Source organism: Papio anubis, chromosome 9, assembly GCF_008728515.1.
Source record: "Papio anubis isolate 15944 chromosome 9, Panubis1.0, whole genome shotgun sequence".
NCBI lineage: Eukaryota > Metazoa > Chordata > Mammalia > Primates > Cercopithecidae > Papio > Papio anubis.
Window position 1 is genome coordinate 63970349 of NC_044984.1, and position 26210 is coordinate 63996558.

General features: G+C 42.0%; 1 protein-coding gene across 3 annotated transcripts in view; it reads right to left on the reverse strand.

Moving 5' to 3' along the window:
* Nucleotides 1-2919: 2919 nt before the first annotated feature.
* BEST3 (bestrophin 3) overlaps nt 2920-26210 on the reverse strand; it is a 56306-nt gene continuing 33015 nt past the window's right edge. For 2 of the 3 annotated variants that reach the window (XM_031650617.1, XM_021922591.2), the window contains one exon: nt 12356-15417. In XM_031650617.1, the coding sequence (XP_031506477.1) occupies nt 14508-15417 (910 nt within the window). In that variant the 3' untranslated portion in view covers nt 12356-14507. Of the gene's footprint in view, nt 3347-12355; nt 15418-26210 lie in introns of those variants that run through there. The other variant, XM_021922593.2, reaches the window with a different exon arrangement.

Consider the following 26210-nt stretch of genomic DNA (forward strand, 5'->3'; position numbering starts at 1 on the left):
AGGCTGGAGTGCCATGGTGCAATCTCGGCTTACTGCAACCTCTACCTCCTGGGTTCAAGTGATTCTCCTGCCTCAACTTCCTGAGTAGCTGGGATTACAGGCTCCTGCCACCAAGCTCTGCTAATTTTTTTGTATTTTCAGTAGAGATGGGGTTTTGCCATGTTGGCCAGGCTGCTCTCGAACTCCTGACCTCAGGTGATCCGCCCGCCTCAGCCTCTCAAAGTGTTGGGATTACAGGCATGAGCCACCACACCTGGCCCAAAGCTCATATTCTTACTTTTATGTTCAAAGACCTCGCTTCTTCACAAAGGTTGACCAGGCCATGTTTGAAATTTGGTTTTATATGTGGAATGTAAAGTAAAATCAGGGCTCATAAACCAGGCACAGTGGCATATCCCAGTAGTCCCAGCTACTCAAGAAGCTGAGGTGGGAGGATCACTTGAGTCCAGGAGTTCAAGGCCAGCCTGGGCTACATAGCGAGATCCATCTCTAGGAAAAACAAACAAACAAACAAAAAACAAGAAGAACTTACTCCCCTGGTATATTGTAGACCACAGACCATGGGAAGTACACATTGTCTGCTGAAAAATACATAGGAAAGGTACCTGGCCGGCACCCAGTCGGCAGGTGTTGTGGATGCAGGGGGGCAGTGACACCCATGCCACGCTGTATCTGCTCTTTTAGGTTCTAGGAGGCCCTGAGGGAGGGGATTTGTGTGTATCACACAAGTTTTAGATGTCCACACCAACTCTGGACAGCCCTGGATCCTAGGAGACATACTTAGATCTGATTTTTACTGCATGTTTTTGTTTTGTTTTGGTTTTTGGAGACAGTCTTTGTCACCCACGCTGGAGCACAGTGGCGTGATCATAGCTCACTGCCACCTTGACCTCCTAGGCTCAAGCCATCCTCCTGCCTTAGCCTTCTGAGTAGCTGGGACTATAGGCACATGCCAGCATGCCTGGCTATTTTTTAAGTTTATTTTATTTTTATTTTTATTTATTTATTCTTTTTTGGTGGAGATGGGCACTTACTATGTTGCCCAGGTGGGTCTCAAACTCCTGGTCTCAAACAATCCTCTTGCCTTGGCCTCTTATTGCTGGGATTACAGATGTGAGCCACTGTGCCCCACCCTATGCTGCATGTTTCAGTGGGGTAACAACAGAGTGGGATTTGCAAAAACTGTGTGGGAGAAATATTGACTCCCTTAGCCTTGGGTACTGGAGGTGAGGCAGCTGCAGAGAACTGCACTGGTGGCTGGGGGGCCGGATCCCATCGACCTCGATGGGACAGCTGAAGGACAGGGTCATTTCTACTCTGACGCTGGCTTTCTGCTCTTTGCTCTCAAACGCCTCAGTGCTCCTTCCACAGGCTCTCTGAGTTTCCCTGGAAATATTCGGAGGAAAGTGGCTCTGAACCTTGTGTTGGCTAGACACAAAGCCAGCGCCCATCGTGGAGAGAACTCAAGAACACGGGCATATTCTTGCCTCTTACATTTGACTGACATTTTGCCTGACATCAGTCTTTTATCAACTTTTGGTCACTCACAACTTTTAGAAGTTTTATTTCCCCTGCAGTGAGGGGGTTTGATCTTGTCCTCAGCCATCTCTCCCACCAGCAGGATTTACTAACTCTGGCTTAGCTGTTTCTTCTTCCTCCACTTACTGGCTTGCCTTTTTCCTTGGGAGAGTAAAGCTGGCTTTAACATATTCCATATCCTAGGCTGCGCACAGTGGTGCACACCTGTAATTCCAGCACTTTGGGAGGCCAAGGTGGGCAGATCACTTGAGGGCAGGAGTGGCCTGGCCAGCATGGTGAAACTCCGTCTCTACTAAAAATACAAACATTAGCCGGGCGTGATGGGGCATGCTTGTAATCCCAGCTACTTGGAAGGCCGAGGCACGAGAATCGCTTGAGCCCAGGAGGCAGAGGTTGCAGTGAGACGAGACTGTGCCACTGAACACCAGCCTAGGTGAGAGAGTGAAACTCCATCTCAAACCCCTGTGCCCCCATCCCCCCCAAAAAAAAACCCATCCCAAATCCTTTCATCTCCTGTCTGTGTGGAATGCTCTCTGTTGCTCAGCGCTCCATGCCCATTGCTGTGGAGCTGACCTGGGAGTGACTGATGGCTCCTGAGGCTAAAGGATGGAAATAGCAGGAGGGCTCCTGGCTGCCCCGCCTATGGTAAGAGCCAACCAGCCTGCCAGGTTCCGTGAACAGCGGCTGTGGCTATACAAACCTGAATGAAGAGGCTCGAGTTTCCCGAGTGGGAATGGCATGGCAATGACATGCTGTTCCTGAGTTGTCTGGGATCTGACATCTCTGCCAGGCCTGCTGCCAATGGGGCCTGGTCAAGCAGGGTTGGTTGGTGCTGGGAGTCCCTGCATCTTGGATGATTTACACTGTCATCCAGCCAGGGCGAATACCATGACTGTGTATTTCACCCAGAGAGGCAGGTCAACAAGAGAAAAGCATGCAGGTTTAACATGTCTGAGTGATAGCATGGGGCTGCTGGGAGTTTATAGAAGTGAGCAGAAAGATGATCTGAGAACTTTAACTTCTGCATTTTCTTATTCTTTCCCTCAGTGCATTTATGGATCTCACAGTGGCTGAGGTCTTCATGGAGCCAGTGATGCTTTAGTAAAAGAAGTACAAACAAGATAACTATGAGGGCTAGGCAGGCAACAAATGGGTGAAGCAGGCCTAGTGTAGGACAATAGGGGGTGGTGGAGACTGTGGTAAATTGGAGCATGCTGGCCAAAAATAAAAGAGCTATCTGAAAATCAGATTCAGACTACCAGACACCTTCCCACTGCAGACCAAAATTGTATATATCTAATTGTGTTTCAGACTACTAAATTCAGAAACTTATTAGTAAACATTATTTTGCTTAATGTAAAAAAAAAGACAAAAACTAGATTCAGTAAAATTGCTTTAAGTGCTTCTACTGTTCCACTTTTCATCATGGAAACTGGTACTTCTGGAATGCCCCAGTTTAAAGCCTTGAGTGAGTAATACTGACCATCTGTGAGGGTTGGGCCCTGAAGTCAGCACACATGGGAACACTGGTAGAGTGAAAATTACCATTAAAATCTCCTAGGAAGGTACCATGTTGGGCATTAATAAAGTGCATTTCTCAGGAACGCCACATGCCTGGATGCTAAAAAGTGGAGAATATTTTTCAGTTGAGCAGCAGATGAGATTGTTGGCTTGTGTTTAGGAGCCAAGTTGTTTGAAAGATTCGAGTGTTGTACCTTTAACCACCAGGATCACTCTGGAATTGAGGCTGAGGGAGTGGGATTTTTCTATCTTCCATCTTCCACTCATTCTTAGACATCTGTTTCCCGGGGAGAAGGGGAGAAGGGAGAATGGTCTTTTCTTTCTACACGTATACAGGTGCTTCTCTTTTCTCCGCCAAGCTCACAGAGTTGAATTCACACAGGCCGCCACACATTTAATGTAATTTCAGTGTTCTGAAGCATGGTCTCAGAGCCTGAAAACCTCACATGTGTACAAAGAAGGAGGAATTGCTGGTCTTGCACTGGATCTTCAGATGTGCTTCAGGCACCCAAACCAGTTTGGACTCATGACAAAGTACAATCCCATATTAAACCCAAGAGTTTAAGTTGTTGCCAATGAAGCAAGGGATCAGGAGGGGAGCAGGTACAACTGTAGGGAATGTGTTTATAGAGAAATAAGCTCTAGGGTTGGGCTATCCTTCAGTGAAGTCACGTATCTGCCTCACGGCTTATGCGCAGGCCTGATTTTGAAACCCAACTCTGCTCATTATCAGCTCTGTGGCATGGCTGCAGTAGTTTATGTCCCCAAACCCCAGTTTCCTCACCTATAAAATGGGCATAGAGATACTTCACAGCTCATTAAGAGAATTAAATGTGATAAGGAATTGTTATAACTTAAAAAAAATTTGTTTTAGCATAATTTGGCTCTGTTGTTTTACTTGGTCTTTTAGAAGGAAAAGTTTATGTGAATTAGGGGGAGGAGGATTGCAAGAGGTTTTAGTGAGAGTTGTTTTAATAAGGTTTTGTATTAATTTTGGGGCACAGGGTATAATGCAGTATTTTATGAGAATAAGTAACTCTATTTTAATGGCTAGAGAGATGAGGATTGAGGACGTAAGTTTTTTTTAATTTACTGAACCAATTTTTTATTAAATTTTTGAAGGGATTGTTTAGTTCAGAATTTTTGGCTAGCTTATTTGATAGGGCAGTAAGATTCTGTAATGCTTTAATTATGGTTCTGCTGGGCATAGTGTTATTAGGGATATAAGTACTGCATTGGGTTTTGATTATGACACAAACTCCACTTTCTTTTGCTAGTATTATGTTTAATGCTATTTTATTCTTCGAGACCATTTGACTGGCGAGTCCTAATTGTTTAGCTATTTTTTAAATAGTATTTTTAGTATAACTGATAAATCATTGCTGATTGTAATAAATGTAATTTATTCAATTTGCATCTTTATTTACAGTTAACTATTAGAAGAAAGTAGATTCAAATCCGGTAGCTATTTGGTTTTGGGCTTTAAATTTATTTGACACTTTTCTTGGGACTTCAATGGCATTTATATACATATGAGAATTGAAGAACCTATGGGGGGGCCTCTTTTGTTTGATGATGTTTGGTTTTTATTTTTTCTGGTTGATGAAATGCCAGGGTGAAAGGGATGGCCAATTGAATTAGAGCACAAATTGTGTTCTAGTTATTTGGCAGAGTGTTCAGTATTGGTTTATTATAATATTACCAGACATCCGCTAGACGATGGCTAAGGGCAGACTGATAGGTAAGCTTTTGGAAGGGCTAAAGCTCACTGCATTTTTGTTAAGGCTCCCAGGAACGCTAAGTTTTTTCTCCAAACTCCAGTTTCCTTACCTGTAAAATGAGCTCAGAGATACTTCACAGCTTGTTAAGAGAATTAAATGTGATAAGGCATGGACAGCACTTACTGCAGTAACTGCCACCTAATAGGTTCAATAAATGTTGGTCTCCCAAGGTTCCTCCGTGGACCTCAAAGGGTAAGTCGGCAGAGGTGGTTGAGTGGTTATGGTGATTGGTGATTGACTGCTCATCAGTTGTGTGCTGCAAACATAACTTTCTATCCTAACCTGGTTAACTATTATGGATGTGGTATGGAATAGTAGAATCAGCAATGAGCCTAGGGAACCTGTGTTCAAATCCCAGATTGAAATTTTAATTGTTGTGTAACGTGTAGCAAGTTATTTAGCTTTTCTATATTCCTCCTATTTACTTTGTAGCTGTCATGAGGACCATTGAAGTGACATATATAAAACATCAGGCACAACCTAAGTACCCAAAAGGTGTTAACCCTCCCTTTCCTGATCTCACGCTCCTTTTCCTCTCACTATTTAGGTCAATTTTCTAATTTTCATCACAACTGTGTCTTTCTTCCTCCCCAGGTATAGAATCTCCAGAGATGTTACTGGAACCAGCATTTGAGAGGAATTTATTTATTTATTTATTTATTTTTTTGAGATGGAGTCTTGCTCTGTCACCCAGGCTGGAGTGCAGTGGTGCGATCTCGGCTCACTGCAACTTCCGTTCCCCCTACCCCCAGGTGCAAGCGATTCTCCTGCCTCAGCCTCCCAAGTAGCTGGGATTACAGGTGCCTGTCACCATGCTCAGCTAATTTTTTGTATTTTAGTAGAGAAGGGGTTTCGCCATGGTCTCAAACTCCTGACCTCAAGTGACCCACCAGTCCCAAAGTACTGGGATTATAGGTGTGAGCCACCGTGCCTGGCCTTGAGAGGGATTTTAAATAACTTAGTCTAACCATTCATTTAGAGATGAGCAAAATGAAGTCCAGAGTGTTCAAGTAACTTGACTGAGATCATGCAGCTAAGTTTGTGGTTACACTTGATTGAGGTTTTCAGGTCTCCTAACTTTGGATCTAGATCTGACTTGGTTTTATTTATTCATTTTTTTCTTTCCTTCAAGCATCCATGCACCTATTTTTTTTTTTTTTTTCATATGGTCAGACAGTTTTCTAATCACTGGAGATGCACTGGTTGAAAAAGCCAGTGAATGGAGCTTACATCCCAGTGGAAAGGGCCTGGCTGCCTTCTAAGGCAAGTTGGCGCATGTCTCATTTCCACTGTACCCACGAGAAGGGCATTGTCTCATCCAGCCCCTTCCAGCTAAACTTTTTTCCCTGCAGAGTATCAGGGGCACAAAGCCTCTGCATCAGGGCCGGGGGAGCAAAACCATGTTGAAGAGAGGTGAGCCTCTGCATCAGGGCCGGGGGAGCAAAACCATGTTAAAGAGAGGTGAATGAATGTGACAGAAATCTGCCTGTCTTCCTTCATTCTTTAGTTATGAAAGTAATCGGATTCCATTTTTATTTGGAAAAAAATGACTGATTGAAAGTGTTTTCTAATCTTGGTTGTGCTTTTCCTTTGGAGTCAGTAGGGTCCAGTAACCATGTGGATTAATACCAAGCTTATCATTAGAATTGAAGATGCTGCCACTTCCAGAAAGTTTTGTTCCTTGGGGAATAAAAACAAGATGAGATTCATTCACTTCTGAACCCATCTGCAACCATCCAAGCATGGCAGCTGATTTATAAGGACAGGGCCAAGGGGGGCAGTAAACACTCAATATTCACCCATCTTTGAGGCATAAAGGTGAGTAAAGACTTAGACTGTAGACCCAGAGCAGACCTCAGCCAGTAAGAACAAGTGATGCTGGCCATTTGGGGCAAGCCTCCACCTTTGCTGATCCCAGACCCTAAATAGAATTTGATTGTGGACTCCACCTCTCTGGATTTGCTCCTGCCTTCTTCTGAGTGTTGAAGGGTCCTGAACTATCATCTCTGTTTCTCCTTAAGCAACAGCTCCTTAAGTAGCAGGCTTTACTCCTGCAGTTTAGTCTGATACAAAAGTTGGCCTATTTTTAGTTGGCTTTTGTGCAAATGAGTGCTATGCCCCAAGCACTGAAAGGGGAAACGTCACCACTCACAGGTAGCAGGAGGGCAGGCATTTGGAAGGAAGTTAGTATTTAGTGGGGAGGAGCTGGAGTTTTATTTCTTTTCTTCCACTCATATCACCCTCTCTCTCCCCTCTTTCAGAGGCTGTTTGTTTCATACCAGTGTATCTAATTTGCAAAAAATATGTAGAACTTATGAAAGGTCGTTTAGTAGATGGGGGGATAATTGGCTCACTCTATGGAGAAAAAAAAAACAACAACAAAACTTATCCCTACTTAACACTGTAAAGGAAATAGGACAAAAAATGTAGGAGAATATCATGAGAGAGGGATGGGGAAGGATTTCTTATACAAATAACTTCAAAAGCATAAAACAAAAACATTGATGAATTTGATTATATTAAATTAAGGATTTCTATTAAACAAATACCATGGATACTTTTAATAGACACACAAAGGATCAGAAAAGACCACTACAATGTGTGAAACCAACAAGGGTCTATTACCAGTCTAGAAACAGAAGGAACTCCCGAAAATCAATAAGAAAAGTATAGAAAGTCCATTAGATAAAAAAGCAAAGAAGTTGAAAAGGCAATTTTCAGAAGAAGAGTCCTGAAAGGATGCACAGGCACATGAAGAGATGCTTAATGGCATTAGAAATCAGATAAATGTCAATTAAACAACAGTTAGGCATCCCTTTACATTTGTCAGGCTGGAAAAAACAGATAGTGAGGCAATGCCAAGCTTGGGGTTGGGGAAAGGGATGCAAGGACACTTCTGGAGGAGATCAATCTGTTCATGGGTCTACACACCAAAGAAACTCTTCTATGGGTCCCTAGGGTGTCTGGACCCTAGGGAGGTCCCTAGGGTCTCTGGAGGGAGGTAGAGGCAATTGGGACAGTATGTAAGTGAGATATAAGACATTCTGGAGTACGCAGCAAGAAGCAATTTGGGGAGTAGATAAGATTTACAAGAGAGAATTTGGGAGTGCTAAGTGAAAAACATAGTACTAAGTGAAAAACAAACAGATGAGACCTATACTCCAAAAACAGTTGCACACAAAACAATATACATTCTATAAGAATGTATACAAGCAAAGGGCTTCACGTTAAACTAAAATAGTTAGGATGGGGAACAGCATTGGGGATGAAGAAAACAAACTCAGGGGCAAACATGAATGAGCTTCAGAAGGCATGTTCTTATTTCCCAGGACCTGCAGAGAGTGGCAGATCTGTTAGGGAGGGTGGGAGGGACAGAACTTCCCAGACACCCAGCTTTAGCGGAATGCCTGACACTCAATAGTTGCTTAATGTTTCATGAATGACTATGAATATGAGTCCAACTGGTGACATCATCCAGGATTTCACAAATTCCTTGATGTTATTCTCCTGGAAGTCTGAGGCAGAGGAATCCATGAGTTTGGCCCATGGGAAGGTGGTAAACTGACCCCATCCATTGTAACTTTTCTACTGAAAAGTCCTTTCTAATAAAGTGCCAAATTACATGTCTAGAAGATACAGTTTATTCAGTCCTAAGAAAGACATATATAAAAGCTGAAGCTAGATCAGTTGTCTATCCACAGTCTAGCAGTTTATTGGCACAAGTTCTTCAATAATATTGGGAAGAATTTATTATTATTATTTGAGACAGACTTGCTCTGTTGCCCAGGCTGGAGTGCAGTAGCATGATCTCAGTTCACTGCAACCTCCGCTTCCTGGGTTCAAGTGATTCTTGTGCCTCAGCCTCCCAAGAGCTGGGATTACAGGTGTGCGCCACCATGCCCGGCTAATTTTTGTAATTTTTTTAGTAGAGATGGGATTTTGCCATGTTAGCCAGGCTAGTCTCAAACTCCTGACCTCAAGCAACCCGCCTGCCTTGGCCTCCCAAAGTGCTGGGATTATTGGCATGAGCCACTGTGCTGGATCGATGGTCAATCTTTATGTAAACTATAATCTAAGGAAATTACAGTCATGTCAGCAATGGCATTTAGCTACTCTTACTGGTATGAGCCATTCAAGGAATCTAAGCATAAACCTCCGGGTTCAAATCCGATTTTTCTGAATTTGAGATATCGGATCCTCTATCATCAAGGGAGAAATGGTAATTATTTCACAGCTTGTACACAGAATAGGAATTTAGCCTGTTGCTGGGCCAATCTCTTCTCTTCTATTTCTTTCTCTAGCTCATCTCTCATCACTAATCTCCTTGGTGGTTTTCTCATTTTTACCTTCTTATTGGCCTAAATCAGGTTTCTCAAACTTGGGATATTGGGCCAAATAGTTGTGGACGTCTGTCCTGTGCATTGTAGGATATTTAGCAGCATTTCTGGCCTCTACCCACTAGATGCCAGAAATACTCCCCAGCATGACAACTAAAATTATCTCCAGACATTGTCAAATATCTTCTGGGTGCAAAGCCATCTCTGGCTGAGAGCCACTGGCCTAGACAAAGAACCTGGAACACATCAGCACTTCTGTGCAAAACCCTTTTTAGAAACGTTCTTATTTGTTTTCAAGATACAAGATACAACATTCCCTTTGCTGCTTTTGGCAAATGTCTAAAATTAGAAGGTCAGAGAAGATGATTCTAGGTAACCACCTGGAGAAATCTACCTGTGGCAAAAGGAAGGTTTGAGTCCACTTTCTGAATTAACCTAGAAACAAAACAAAATAAAACACAAAAATGTAACCTCCAAAGTGAATTAATTACTTGGGCAAATGTGGTTTTTGGGTCTCGATTTTACAGGGAAATTGGTGCGTTTTCCATTTGCCATGGACTGGCACGAGCTGGCTGCACAGGTGGAGGTGATGAAGAGAGAGAGTTTGGAGAGAGGTGAATGTTTGTTAGGATTCTGTCTCTCGAGCTTTGCCAGTGAATAGGAATCTTTTTTTCTGGGTTTTGTAAGATTTGCAAAAAGAGAATGATCCTGGTGTTCTTGAATTGGTTCTTTTGACTCAGTGGCCCTATGACCGGAAAAGCCTGTCCCAAAAATTAAGGTCCATAGAAACTAAAAAAACAAAAAAGCATGCAAAAGTCTTGAGGACCTATCTGACATAGTTCAACAAGACGAAATGAGGAAATCTTTGGTTGTTGCTGTTAATAGGCCCAGCACATCAGAAAATGTTTGTTGTTGACCATGTAGATGATTGTGATGAGAGAGGGGCAGGGGAATTAGGTTGCAACTGGCTCTTGCTTAGGCGTTTTTACAGCTGTAGTTGTTCTTTCTAATTAACTGGTCTAGGACCAGATTTAGGGAGATTAGATACCTCAAGAGGGTCTTCTAACTTTGAACCAGGGGTTCTAAATCCTCTCGATTTATAGTGGAGAAAACAGAAGCAACTACTTTTCTCCAGTTCCATGTTTTGGTTGAGGGGATGGAGACACATAATGGGTCAGAGGAGGAATTCATTGCTATAACGATGAGGCCTGGGATATGGTGGACAGTGAAGAACTATGACAAAAAACACTGTAGAAAAAGAAGACGTGGGAGGAGTTGGGAAGCATATGAAAGGAAAAAAAGCCAAAGAGAAATGACAAGATCAATTATTTGGAAGCTTAATGGTGTGCGTCTTAGAAGAAAAGCTTTCTGAGCCAGGCACAGTGGCGCATGTCTGTAAGTCCCAGCTTCTTTGGAGGCTGAGACAGGCAGATCTCTTGAGCTAGGAAGTTCATGGCCAGCCTGGGCAACACAGCAGGACCTGTCTCTAAAAAAGAAATAAGAAAAGCTTCCTGAATGAAAGAGGTTAGAATCCTGTAGAATAAGGGGATCCTGGCAAACAAGTAACTAAATGAGGAAGAGAAGAAGGGCTTTTTCTGAAGTTCATAGTGAATCCATGGGAACATTAATCCCCAGTCATGCCTTGCCATCCATACGGTGCTGCTGCATTCCCAGCCTTCTCTCACGACATCTCATGAAGGCCCGGTGAAATGAGCCAGAAAAGAGCTCATTTTACAGATGAGAATAAGAAGTTCAGAAGAACAGAGACTTTTTCAAGTTTATAAAGGAAAACACTGGTTTTCTCTATCCCATTATAACGCATAGCCACTTGGGCTCAGTAGATTCTCAGAGAGTAGATTTTATAACAATAAGATCTCAGAAAACTGATTTAAAATGGAATCAAGCAGGGGATGGTGGCTCATGCCTGTAATCCCAGTAATCCCAACACTTTGGGAGGCCAAGATGGGTGGATCGCTTGAGGTCAGGAGTTCAAGACCAGCCTGGCCAGCCTGGCCAACATGGTGAAACCCCATCTCTACTAAAAATACAAAAAAATTAGCCAGGTGTGATGGCATGTACCTGTAATCCAAGCTACTCGGGAGGCTGAGGCAGGAGAATCGCTTACACCCAGGAGGTGGAGGTTGCAATGAGCAGAGATTGTGCCACTGCACTCCAGCAGTGGGTGACAAAGTGAGACTCTGTCTCAAAAAAAAAAAAAAAAAAAAAAAAGAAAAAATTGAATCAGTTTATCTAATTTATCTGGAGAAGGAATCTAGAGGGGAAAACACTAAAAGAAGAGGTATATTTTTAAGATTTAAACAAATCTTTACTTTCATGGCAAATTTTACATTTTTCCATTCCGTTTAAAATATTTTCCATAGCTTAGCTGAACCAGGCTGAAAGTGGATGCCTGGAGTGATGACGGCGATACACCATGAAGTAGACATGACAGTAAAGGAATGGGAGATAACAGTCTTCTTTGTTTTGCTGGGGGCCAGTCATCTCTAAATTCTTGGAAAATTGAGAAAAAGTTAGTGGGCCATTTCCTTACTGAACTGCAGACCTCAGTGTCAGGGCAGAGTTATCTCTACAAAGCAGGGAGAGAACACAACAAATAGAGCTTGGCCTCACCGCACTCTCTGGCTTTCGGGTCACATTTAACGTGACAGAGTTGAGCCTGTTCTTGGAACGCAAACCCAAAAGATTAAGGCACCAGGCCATGTGACCATTCATCCAGGTGGGTGAAGGTTCCAGCACTCGGGGAAAAGGAGCTAGGCAGGCAACGAAATCAGGTACATGAGAAGAAATCATTTTGTTTTTTTCAACCATGGTCTGCGTTGAGTAAAAACTCATTTTAGAATTAATAGAGAATTTCTTTATCTGCTCTGAGCAATTGCTAGCTTGATTTTATAGCTGAATTCAACCACATGGGCTCATCGAGCATGCCATAATTTAGTTTTCACTGCAAGGAGAAAATGAGAGTCTATTTCAAATTTTGAAGAAATATTGAGGAAATTAAATAATTATCTGGATAAAAGTGCATAAGGGGTGCATGGAAGCAGAGATAAATGAACACTGCCAGCCCTTCATAAATGTATTATTATATTTGTGTATAATTTATCACCTTGGATTTAGGAATGAAAGCTGATTATATTTCAAAAGCAGCTAAGTAGAAACTTACTTGAATTTGAGCAACAGATAGAACCAAAGAGAAGAGAATAGACAGACTGAAATTGAAACATCCAATAAAATAGCATTAAGAGCGCGGTGACTGGGAGAAGGTTAGGGGTCCTGCCTTCTTGAAGTGTTATATTGGCTCTTGATCCCATAGTCTATGCGTAGTGCTTTGGGAATAATGGTGCTTTCCCAGGTGCTAACACTACCAACCAACATAGAGAACCATCAAGGTGTGTAGCATTTCCTCTAATATTATTTCTTTTCAATCCTTTGAGAAAAGTTAAAGTCAGTGTCATTGCTGTCATGCAGCTTGGAGGCCTGGGAGATATGAGGTCATGTGAAAATGTGCCAATTTTAACATTGTGTATCAGGAGGAGTTGGGGAAGGGAAGGAGGGTCCTGCCAACTTTCTTCTGTCATGAAAAATAAAGAGGACTATGGCTGGTACACCAAGTTGGAGCAATGCCCTTCTCTATGAGTGCATAAAAGACCCAGGTAGACTTGAGCGGGGAGGACCCAGAGAGGCCCTTGAGGCTGGAGAGATTTAGCCTGAACCTAAATCTCTTTGGGCATGCCTCCCTTGGAGCATCCTCCAGAATGCTGGGCAAATTGCTGGCAGATTCAGGGCCTTACAGATAGCATAGGACAGTGAGAAAGCATACAGGTTAACAGTGTGGGCTCTTGAGTCAGATAAACCTGGGTTTGAATGTGAACACTGTCACTTCTTGGCTATGTGATTTTAGGAAAATACCTTACTTCTCTAAAGCCTGTTTCTCTTGCCCTTAAAATGGAAATAACAGTGTATCAGTCTCATGAGATTCGCTGCTGCCTGGAACACTGTGAGCACTCAATAAATGGTAGTTATGAGGGTGATTTTATTTCTAAAGCCATATGAAGTCAAGTGTCATCATATGACAAATGGTAAGTGCAGCAGTCGTAAGGCATGGCCTAGGCACCTGGGAGCTCACGACAAACAGCCGTCCTGAGAGCTCCCTGGGAGGAGTACCAACATTCGGTCCCCGTTATGCAGCCCTGGACCCCATTAGCCACCCAGCCCAGTATCCTACCTCATTCCCAAATGACCCGATAGACACAGTAACTGGTCCCACGTTGCAACACGATTGGGATTTTTGCATAAGAGTTCGAGTTAAACAGACGTGAGTCATCTTATTCTTTGGTTCCATAGCATTTGGCTATGCAAATTTCATATTCTCTTGGCTTCATTTTTCTCCAGTGCCCAAGACCAAAGAGTGGAAGCAGAAAGAAATGGCAATGGCTGCAAGGGCATGGGGGGAACCATCACTCCTATAGCCCTTCCACTGGAAGTGAGGCTAGAAGGGTATCAGGCTGGATTCGTTGACACCTTTGATGATTCTGTAGGAGGCTTTGCCAATGTCTTATATTTTGAAATTCATGGCAAGATGTAAGCAACAGATTTGGCAAGAGGAAATATTATAACCTGAAAAATGGGACAGATTAGAGTCACTAGAAAAGCAGCACAACCAGAGAGAAGGGAAGGGGAAAAAAGGATGACAGAATAAAGGGGAAAGAGAGAAAAGTAGAAAAGGAAATTGAAGAGAATGAAGTGTTCTGGTGCTGATGAAGCTTAAGAATCAGGAAGTGATAATAACAATACTAGTTATCGGAAAGTAGGAATGAGATGGTTAGAAAGCCTCAAACGAAAAGTTAGGAAGGAGGGGGTCTTTCAGGCATTGTGTGATCCATCTCCTTTCTTTATGGCTAAAGAGAAGAAGAAAGAGAAAAAAGAAGAGAAATAGAGAACCCTATGTGTCTGGGCCTTTAGGTCTAGGGGATTGGACTATGATTTATGAGACTCTTTCCACAGCTAATAATCTATGAATTTGTAAGTCGTGTATATTTTTCAGATTCCTTATTTGGTTAAGACTTATTTATCACTGTGGTCTGTGTAGCTTCCAGTGAAAGCCATGTTGTGATGGATGACGTGAATGCATTTGATTTTTCGCAGTTCTCAAAAAGTCAGGATCATAATGCCCTTCAAAGTTCTAAGTAGCTTATATCGTGTGATCATGTTTTTAAAAAGTTAACCAGCCTTCAGGTATGTCCTGGGACTAATGCTGCTTTTGGGGAGATAAGAATCTAGGCCAGAACCAGGTCCTAGAACTTTGTGGCACTCATTTGGGTGATTCCTCAGTTTCCCTGTAGTTCAGCTCTATGATATCTGTTTCCTTAGTGTCCAGGTTTTCCATTAAATACAGCATATCAGGAGAGACTCGAGAGCCAGCCACAATGTTGATCCCACTGACCTCTGAGGATGTTTCTGTGTCAATTAAAAGAGCTGGCTGAGAGCTCATGGGGTCTGGACTTAGGTTTCCTAGGGAAGTGTGGCTGGACTCCAGGAATCCTGGAAAGCTCCACCTTTTTAGAAAGGTATCACCAGGGTCTTCTTCACAGTTGAATATATTTTCCTCGGCACTGGCTGAAACAGTCTGGAGACCGGGGCCTCTGGGAGGTGTTTCCTTCTCTGAAGGAGACAGGATGGATCCCACGGGGCCCTGCTGCTGCTCAGTCTTGCTTGGCTGAACCCCTGTAAACTCAGAGCTCAAGATGGAGGTAGCGGAGTCATGGTGGTAGCTGTCTGAAGTGGGCACCGGAGCTTCGGCCGCTGTGATCAGTACTTCGGGCACCAGTGGCATTTTGATGGGCGAGGTTCTCACACTGGACTGTGGGGTCAGACTCTGTAAAGTGCTTGTCTGGCTGGTCTCCCTGATGGTGGACAGCTCTCCGATGCTGGAGCGCAGCGTGGGGCTTCCTTCTGGGAAGGAGGATTTCTTCCAGGTGGGTGAGGCCCTGTGGGGGTTTCTTAAGGGCACATCCAGTAGATCCCTGGCTGGGCTGAGGTCATCTCGGGGTAAGAACATGGAGCTGTCACTTGTCTGCCTTCTATAGCTTCTTCTTCTGGGACTGGAGGGGTGTTCGTGGGCACTCAGGAACCGCTTGACTCTTCTTATCATGGAATGCCGGTGGCCATGCTTCTCATAATTCCACAGCCACTCCTCGTCAGGAAAGTCGGACCCAGACAGCCTGAAACACACAATGACAAGATCCAGGCAGAGTAGCTTCGGGGGCCTAGTTTTGGAGGCAGAGTCTCAAAGTTAAGAGATGAGTTTGGTATGTTTACCTTACATATTTTTAAATGGGGGTTTGAGGACTTGAGATAGTCTAGCAGAGGCTCTCACACTTTTTGATCTCAGATTCCTTTTAAACTCTTAAAAATTATTGAGTATCCCAAAGAGATTTGCTTATGTGGGTTATATCTACTACTCTTTACTGTATTTAAAATTATAACTGGGGAATGTCTGAAATGCAAGCATGTACAAGCACACATTCCATTTACTGCTAAGTGATGACATCATCACATATCTTGTGGCCTCTGGAAAATTCCTCTCGACACTCTTGACAGAATGAGAATGAAAAAGGCAAATAACATGTTGTGCTATTATGAAAACATTTTTGACCTTCAGGACTCTCTGGAGGGGTCTTAGGGATCCCCAGATATCCCCAGACCACACTTTGAGAATCACTGATCTAGAGACTTAGACATTAAGAAATATCTATATATCTATATCTATGAATCAATCAATCTATCTATCTATCTATCTATCTATCTATCACCTAGTACATATTCTTTCTCCCTTAGTACAGTTGAATTAAAGTCATGTTTCCCAAGGACCCATAAAACCCCCCCTTAACAATGGATGAGAGTAAATTCATGAGAGTGCAATGACCAGTTCACATTTATTGACTATATACTAAGGCCCAGCTAAGCACCTCCTATGCATTGATTCATTCAGTTATCACAATAATTAGATGAGTTGGCATTAGTATTATTATTTACACTTTACAAATGAGGAAACTGGGGCCTGGAGAGATTCACTAAATGTACGCAGCTAGTGAGAGCAAATTCGGAAGTCTGGCTCCAAGTCCCTGCTCCTAATCACTGTGATGGAAAGCCTGCTAGAGCCCAGGGTGGAAGAGTGAGTAAAGTCGTTGCTCAGAGGTAATTTGTAAACATTCCTGATGAGGCTTTGCATTTACATCTGTACAATTAGGGTTAAAACAAGAGAAATTGGAACCTTGTGGAAAGGATATATTCATCCAGGTAGGGTGAACTTGCATCACGATTGGGCTCCCTTTGTGATTAAATTTGATGGATTGGCTACCAAGAATTTCCTGCTGGATTTTAACCATTTAAAAAATAAAACAAATAATTCTACCATTTAGTGAAATAATTATTTATTTGAGACAGAGTATTATTCTGTCGCCCAGGCTGGAGTGTAGTGGTATGATCTCAGCTCACTGCAACCTCCGTCTCCCAGGTTCAAGTGATTCTCAGGCCTCAGCCTCCTCAATAGCTGGGATTACAGGCAGGTGCTACCATGCCCAGCTAATTTTTGTATTTTTAGTAGAGACAGGTTTTACCATGTTGGCCAGGATGTCTTGAACTCCTGACCTCAAATGATCCGCCCACCTTGCCCTCCCAAAGTGCTGGGATTACAGGCATGAGCCACCACGCTTGGCCAATCCTAACATTTTAAATCTCCTTCAGGACTGACATAAAATGAATAATTGAGGTGAGATAAGCCTGTTTGGTAATTTGGTCTACTCTGGCCTCGGATTACATGGTTATTTGCTACACATCTCCATGGACTTACAGCCTTAATGGGGTTTGAAGAACAACTTAAAACCTTGCCCTTGAATTACAAATGCTCATCGTGCTAGCTCTGGGAGCAACAGTAACCAGCCGGTCTCAGTCCAATATTGGTAGAGACATCTCTGGTGACAAGATGCCGCGTGCATTTTATGTGACATGAAGGAAAACATTGGGGCAGTATAATATTGGTGTAACTTGAAAGGGCAAAGCAAGCAGCCAAAGAAACATCGTTCCTCATGTTTATGAATAAAACATGGGTGACTGAGATGATTAACTGGCTGAATGTGTCGGACGGCATTCGATTACAGCCTTGTGCTGTTTTTCTAAAGCCCCAGCAGCGCCCTTGGCTACCAGATAGCCTTCTGATCCACCCTCCACTATGTGAGGCTCAGATTCTATTACATCGACTTGAAAAATGCAGACTCATGCTTCAGTGGCCTTGGTGACCCTGCTGGGTCAATTGCATTTGGTCAACTCTCCAGTCATACTCCACAGGCACCGATTTAGTTAGGGCGGAGGACACCAGCGGAGCCACAAGTGAACTTGTTCACTACCATCGCCACTCTGGATGTGTTCTGGGAATCAAGGACAAGCTGGCAATCTCTCTATATAGGACAAGCATCTGTCTTCCATTTGGGATCTCAACTATTTATTTAAGATTTGTTTTTTTAAACTACCTCTAAAGGATGCAGTATTGTAAGAAAGACAGTCTTCTAGGGAAAAACGTTTTTATTTTTAATACCTCAAAACTTTGTGACTCAAAGACAAAAACTTTATGCCCTGTTGTAGGACGTATGTATAAGACCTTCAACTGCAACAAGAGGTATAAACCGCTGGGTCATAGATGGGGGAAAAAGACAAGTTGCAACAAGCAAGCTGCAGAACATCTAGTGTTCTTGCTAACATTCTACTGATTCATGACTGACATTGGGTAGGTCTGCCAAGAAGACCTTATTGTACCTTCCTAGCTCATAAGACTATGGAGTGGATGCATGAAATTTATCTGTTTATTCACCCAACTAAATTTATTGAGCACTTATCATGAACAATTTGCTGCATTAATACCTTTTAAATGATCACTGAAAAGGAGAGAGAAGACATATAAATAAATATCTACATTTGGGGCAAAGCAAATTTTTGAGCTGGGCTTTGACACTGAGTGGGAATTGGATAGATAGGAAAAGGACAGAGCATTCCACATTGAAAGAAGTGACTTGAACAGATAAGGCAGCAGGAAAGTTGAGGGTGTTTGTGAGAAATAGGAGGTACTTGAATCTGTGTGAAACACAGAAAAGTGTCAGGCCTAGGCTGGAAAGAGGTCCTTAGACTGTGCCATGAAGAGTCGTATACCAGGTTGCGGGATGTGGCCTTTATCCCGGAGACAGAGGGAAGCTGTGGATTGTCTTTGAGAATGGAGGGCATTGCTAGGGTTGTGTGGTGTTGGTAGGGGTGTCCATGGTGGAAGGCTACACAAAAAGCAATGTTGATGATTGCTTTGGATAAGAAACATGACTTGAAAACTTTTCACTCCTTTAGTCTGAAACACGGTCTTTGGAAGAACACTTCGTGTTCTGTGCTCTTGGGGGCAGTGTTACATATCTTACGCTGAGTGATGAATGATGCCCTCCAGGTCTTAATGCTGTAACAGACCAGTAGGGAAACTCCCCAGCATGACAAACCTAATGACATTTCTTCTGAATGCTTCCATGGAAGATCTAAACACACAATGTTCATCTCCTCCTTTCTCTGGTAGCCACTATTCCCAATATGACAGCAGAAGCTGTGCTTTAAGAACAAAATAGTTTAAAATAGAATACTTATTTATTTATTTATTTAGAGACAAGGCCTCACTCTGTGACCCAGGCTGGAGTGCAGTGGCACAATCATGGCTCACTGTAGCCTTGACCTCTTGGGCTAAAGCGATCCTTCCACCTTAGCCTCTCAAGTAGCTAGGACCGTGGGTGTGCACCACCATGCCTGGCTAATTTTTTATTTTTGGTAGAGATGGGGTCTCCCTACGTTGCCCATGCTGGTCTTGAACTCCTGGCCTGAAGTGGTCCTCTTGTCTTGACTTCCCAAAGTGTTGGGATTATAGGTGAGAGCTACCACACTCGGCCTTAGAATAGTTTGAAAGAGTATTTCCCAAATGGGAGGCTGGGGTATAAATTTTAGTTTATTTTATGTTTTTTTTTTTTTTTTTTTTCTGCTCCTTATTTGATATTTAAAGTATCCTCTTAGTCTAGGGTTAGTATAATACTGAGGCTCAATATAATGCCACTTAACCAACTAATAGCAGAAATATTATATGATAGAACAAAAGTACCCTCATTATATTCCTATTAGAGAGAATCAGCTGAAAGAGCTCAGTTTTATGTTCTGGAACTTATTTGGACTGAGAGAGGCAGGTAATTAGAGATAGGAGGACATTCATGGAAAGTGTCATGCAGCCATCAGTTTCCAGGGATGAAATTTGAGAACTGTCTCTGTGGTGGGAAAAATAATTTATTTTGAGAACTTGCAGAGCCAGGATTGCTGCTGTCCATGCTGACACCAACCAGCTGCGTGATCTTTGGGGACTCATTTAATCTATTGTGACTTAGTATCATTCTTGGTAAGCTGGTGATAATTATCCTTTACCTGCCTTTTAGGTTGTTTGAAAGTTCAAAAGGGGTGACATGTGTAGAAAAGCTTTGAAAGTAGAAGATGTAAAAAGGACTCTGTCAATGACTGGCAAACTTTCAGAAATGGTTTCCAAGTCATCATTGACTTCTCATACAGGGTTGGAGGAGATGATAATGTGTTTCTGAAGGTCACTCTCTTTTCTTCTTCAAGATTGTTCTTTTAAAATTGTTACTACACCAGGAGATATCACTTAACAATTAACACCTTCAAAAGGGATGACTTAGCCATTTAATGATAAGCCATTTAATGATAGGGCACTGGGCACGTGAAGAGGAAATATAAGAACTGGAAGAAGCTGGGTTATTTGAGGGACGGAAGAGAGGGCTGCTCAAATGGTGAAAACTGTGGAGACAGACTGCCCTGACCTTGCCTCTCAATATTGTTTTTTTGTGCCATTTGCCAAACATCATCAACCTCTGCAATATACACTTATTGTGCAATAGAAGCCATCAATACAAAAACATAGAAAACATGAGAATGAGAATGATTGTGTCATATATTGGGACATTTTTGAAAGGGAGAAGAGTAGAAGAAGGAGAGAGAGAAAATGTTCTGTTAAGCCAGTCAGGCTGGTTAGTTATAGGTGAGTCCAGAAGAAGGAAGAGCATGTATTATTTCCACAGATTAGATAGATGTCTGGATTAAAATAATTTTAATCTCAAGTATTAATAAAAAACCCAAATTTCAAAATCTATATGGAATACCTGCACAAACACCAGCCCCACGGTTTCCCCTGCAAATGACAAACATCCGAGGGCATAAGCAGCCATGATTTAATTAGAAACTTTAAAAGATGCTTGGGCTGGTCAGGGGTGCAGAAGAACATGCTTCACCCTCTGCTGCCATAACAAAGAGGCAAGAGCCAGGCTGACGAAGATGTCAGCAGACTGCCATACTTCTTGGGGTGTGTCTAATATAGAAAGACAAAAATAGCCCTGATAGCTTGAAGGATTTAATGCATTTCTCCAAAGAAAGTTTTTTGCAAAGCAACCCCCTTCTCATGAGAGTGATTAGGTAAATATAGAGCTTCAAAAAGATTGAAAGATAAAACTGGATGATGCTTGTCTCTCTTTCTCTGCTCTACTTTTGAAGCGGTATTTTGACAATTTAAATTCAAATAAAAAGAGGCCTTTTTGACAGAACTGAAATGAGGAATTTAGGAAAACGATATTTAGTATGATGAATTCTACTTCTCACTGCAGATTTATTGTTTTCAAATTGCTAGTGTACTCACAGTCAGGCGACTGCCTTGGAGGGAGCCGATAATTTGCCTGAGAATCTATCAGGACAGAGACATGCGTGGAGAAGCATTTTTTCATGGGCAAAGCAAAATGTACTCTTCAAACCCATCTGAGGCACATGTGGCTATTTTTAACCATCTGCACTGCAGAATCATCATCAAAGCTGTAGCCAAGGATTTATACAATGGAAAGGCAACCCTCCCTCTGAACCGGGAGGTATGGGGCTAAGGGTTATGAGGAAAATCCAGTGGACCAAATATTGTATTCACCCAGCCTCTCTCTACTCTCTTTCAGGTGGACAGTTCTAAGCTCTAGAGCATCCTAGAAGGTAGCCCAGAAAGCTGCATTTAGAGCTGATGACCCCACTGCTACCCCAGTGTTGGCCTAGCTGATCATTGAACCAAAGGCTTTAGCAAATCTGGTTGAAGAAGTGGTCTCCTGTGCCTTTAACAAGGCTTATCTAGCTACATCCTACCACCCTGGTTATGTTCGGCTCTTGCTGGCTGACACAAAAAGAAATTATGGCCAAAAGTAGGGGTTCACTTGAAGTTCCCTCTTCAATAGTGTTCTATTCTGTAGGAATTTTGTTAAAAAAGGAAATCAAGCCATGTACACATCTGATACCGTTTAAAGATGAAAACTGATTGCCCATAGTGACCCCACATCAGGGTATGAAAGAATCCCTGAGTAGTTCTAAAATTATAAACTTAATGCACATTCATCTCCTTGGAAGTTTCCATTTCTCCTTCCTTTCTGGTACATTAAGTGAAAAGTCAATGTTCCCAGAATACACTTTTGTTGAAGTTAGTAATTCAGAATTTGAGATATTTTTGGTAGTTTGTAATATAAGCATGCAATAGTATGTATCAGACTATGTATTTTTTTGTAAAGCTAAAATATTTGAATATAGTTGACTAAAAAGGATTACTAAGTCATATCAACATAGAAGTATATTTAACCACACTTTAATAAAGTCTTCGCTCACTAAAATATGTATTTTGGTATATTTGAATTAATATCACTAAAAATACTTCTGACCTACTGTATAATTCTAAATATTTTGTGTACATTAAGTACATTTGCATGTCTGTATAATTACCAAATATCATGTTATTGTTACATATTCCTAGAACTTTTAGAATAAAGATAGATAAGTAGAAATGACTATTTCTGACAAAGTTCCATAGCACCAAATACATCTTAAATAAATCCCTCAACTCCTAGCCAGAAGGAGTTCTTTAAAATTTTGAATATTTTTCCTCTTTACTAAGTGGATCCTTAATTGACTTCATAGACCCCTTTTTTAAGATTATTATATATGTGAGAACATTTTGACATAATTATTTGAATTATGGCAGAAAAGCCCAATAAAACAAAGCTCTTTAAATGGGATTACAGTCAGCAGTTTAAAGTTTACAAGCTTGGAGCATGCTTTTAGATTAGCAAGACAGAGCAAGCGCTCTGGACACACTTGAGTGATCCATTTCATAAGCAGTTACAGCCTCTCTTCTCCAGAATTTCGAATCCTTTAGCTGTTATGAATGGATAGTTTGTTAGGGTTTTTCCAATGCCCTTAAGGGATTATCTTCTTTACTGTTGGCTGTTTTGATTTTCAAGTTAGGACTAAAGGGCATTATGAGACTTCAGTCTTTAATTTCTGTGTTTCATTCCTCAGAGTCTTAATTTGTGTTAATGGGTAATCCCAAGTAATTAAAAGATAGTAAGAATTTTGAAGTGACTCATGATGATATAATGTGAAGACAGGCATTCTACCTCTACCTCAAGCCAGTAGTGACAGGGTAGTTCTGGACCTTGATTTTTGTTCATTTGTTTTTAAAAATCTTGAGTTTAAGCATTTAAAGTTTCTTTTGGTAAAGTTATTTTTATCACACATGTGTTTATTATTGTCCCAGGAAAACTCATTATTACATTAGGGTTTGGGTATATTTTCTCACTGTGCCTCTTACAGACAATGTTCTTTTGGCTACTTGTGGGTGTTTTCTCAATCTTGGTTAATAGCATCTCCATAGTTAAGCTAATGAAAAGATGCCTTAATTAAAACAGCAGATCAAGGCTGGCATGGTGGCTCCCACTAGTAATCCCAACACTTTGGGAGGCCTAGGTGGTAGGATCTCTTGAGACCAGGAGTTCAAGACCAGAATGGGTAACATAGCCAGACCTTTGCCTCTTGAGACCATCCTGGCTAATACTGTGAAACCCTGTCTCTACTAAAATACAAAAAATTAGCCGGGTGAGGTGGCGGTCGCCTGTAGTCTCAGCTACTCGGGAGGCTGAGGCAGGAGAATGGCGTGAACCCGGGAGGCGGAGCTTGCAGTGAGCAGAGATTGTGCCATTGCACTCCAGCCTGGGCAACAGAGCAAGACTCCGTCTCAAAAAAAAAAAAAAAAAGCCAGGCATGGTGGTGTGCACCTGTAGTCCCAGCTACAGGAGGCTGAGGCAGGAAGACAGCTTGAGCCTAGGAGTTCGAGGCTGCAGTGAGCTGTGATTGCACCACTGTACACTCCATCCTGGATGACAGAGGGAGTCTCTGTCTCAAAAATACAAAAGGCAAAAAGCAAACAAAAACAAAAACAAAACTACAGCAGATTAGAAAGGATTCCGTAGTATTACAAAAGAACAAACAAAACAGATTCAACTGAAGTGATCCCACATGAGATAATGGTAAAAGAATTCACACAAGAAATATTTTTTCCTTGCTTATTAACTCATAAAATGACTAAGTGTAGCTTACTGGCCATGCAATAATTATCATTATTTAGTAAATGCTCAAGACTGGCATATTTATGAAAGCATTTCTATTTTGGGGACTGCATTCAGATTTTTAACTGGCCTTTTTTCATTCGGAGTGTTGATTTTAAAGGTGATTTTTAATGTGCCCCATGCAAAGATCAGGAGATGGAACTTCAGCACTAGTTTGGTGTTAAAGCTTATAAAATGCGGTTTTAAAACAGTAGCTCTTTGGTCCAAGATTGGACAGAGAAAGATGAGCTCTGTTAAAGCTTACTTTAGATTAAGACACGATGACTAGATGAGGCAAGAACATTGGTTCCCGCTTCCCTGGCTGCACAGGCACCAACTCCCCTTCTCCCCTTACTGTATCCAACTTCAACTGCTTCCCTCTAGCTCAGCCACTGGGACCTCCCCTACCCCCCGGGGTCGGCCCTGTGTCTTCTTTAGGACCTTACTCAGTCATCCCCCCTTGCTCCTGTGTCTTTCCTCTCTTCCAGTGGGCTCCTTTTGCTCAGCCTGTCTTTTTTCCTTCCTTTTTCAAAACAAGGAGAGTTGTTAATTTGTTTCTTTATCACATCGTCCTTCATCTTACCAAGGGTTTGATGTGGCCTTATGGAAATACATACGATGCAATAATAGTATGTAGTATATATGACATATAAAATATTATATTTATATATTACATTATATAAATATATATAATATATAAGATCAGGCCAATATAGTAGAGGTAGAATAAGAAACAATCATAAAAGACACAGAATCTAGAAATACATTCCAAAATAATCCCATTCCACAGACTTAGTAAAGGTAGACTACAAATTTGATTGTCAGCTTCCCAGCAGCCAAAATGAAAAGGAAACCATCATTAATTATAAAATTATAAAGTTTATAAGATAAATAGTGTAAGATTTGCCCAGAAGAGGCAAAGCTTCCTTTTTTCCCCCCAATGTCTGAAATACGTTTCTTCCTGTGGGTCCTCTGCTAAAAGGGATTCTAAGTTACACAGTGGACAGCACTACAGTAAACACCAGAGGGAGTCTTAATGGCTCTGTCCAAACAAGGCCAGGTACAGCAGCTGAGTGAAATTCAGTATAGGTGGTGAAGGTAAGTCTAAGGAGGCCAAGGTGGGCAGATCACCTGAGGTCAGGAGTTCAAGGCCAGCCTGGCCAACATGGTGAAACCCCGTCTCTACTAAAAATACAAAAATTAGCCGGGTGTGGTGGTGCATGCCTGTAATCCCAGCTACTTGGGAGGCTGAGGCAGGGGAATTGCTTGAACCCAGGAGGTGGAGGTTACAGTGAGCTGAGATCACGCCACTGCACTCCAGCCTGGGTGACAGAGACTCTGTCTTCAAAAAAACCAAAACACAAAAAACAAACAAACAAAAACCCTGCAAAACGAAACAAAACAAAAAACAAAGCAAGTAAAAAATACGCCACTAGCCTTACCCAAGACAAAACAAAAAAGCCATTCCTAGAAGTCTGAATTGAGGGAGGAAACAGACCAGCATCCCTGTCTGTTAGTGAATACGGTCTGATCTATTTACCCTGTCAATTCAGACTTCTCAAAAAAATAGTCCATGGATACTTAATGAATTGAGGAATTACATGCGTTTTGGGTTTGTTTTATTTTTGTTTTTTAGGTATGAAAATGGCATTATGATCTATTTGCTTTACCATGATCAAATGGCAGGGAAGATAAAGGTGGGTGGGGAATGAAACAAGACTGGCCGTAACTTGATAATTGAAGGGGTGATGGATACATGGAGCTTTATCATAGCTTGTTCTCTACCTTTGGAACTGCTTAAACTTCTTTTTTTTTTTTTTTTTTTTTTTTTTTCTGAGACACGGTCTCGCTCTGTCACCCAAACTGTAGTGCAGTGGCATGATCTTGGCTCACTGCAACCTTCCGCTCCTGGGTTCAAGCGATTCTCCTGCCTCAGCCTCCCAAATAGCTGGGACTACAGGTGTGTGCCACCACGCTGGCTAATTTTTGTATTTTTGGTGGAGATGGGGTTTCACCATGTTGGCCAGGCTGGTGTCGAACTTCTGGCCTCAAGTGATCTGCCTGCCTTGGCCTCCCAAAGTGCTGGGACTACAGGCGTGGGCCATCGTGTCTGGCCCGGTTTGAACTTTTCTACAATAAAATTATTTTTTGAAAACAGCTTACACTGGCAATTTGATCTTCTTACCTATAAATCACTTCTAACCTACTACAGTTTAATTTCTACCCCACACTCTCACCTAAGTCTCTGATGACCCTAACATACAAAACCTATGGCATGCTCTTCAGGCTTTATTTGGAAACTTTGTACCTTTGGCCTCTTGGCAGGTCATTTTCTGGGTTACTCTGCATCTATATTGACCATTTCTACTCTGACTACCCTTTTCCTCTGACCACCCTTTCAGTGATAGTGTTCTACCCTTCGGATTCTGCTCTGCTTCCTTGACACTGTTCTGAGCTTTCCCACCCACTCTTTGGTTCTA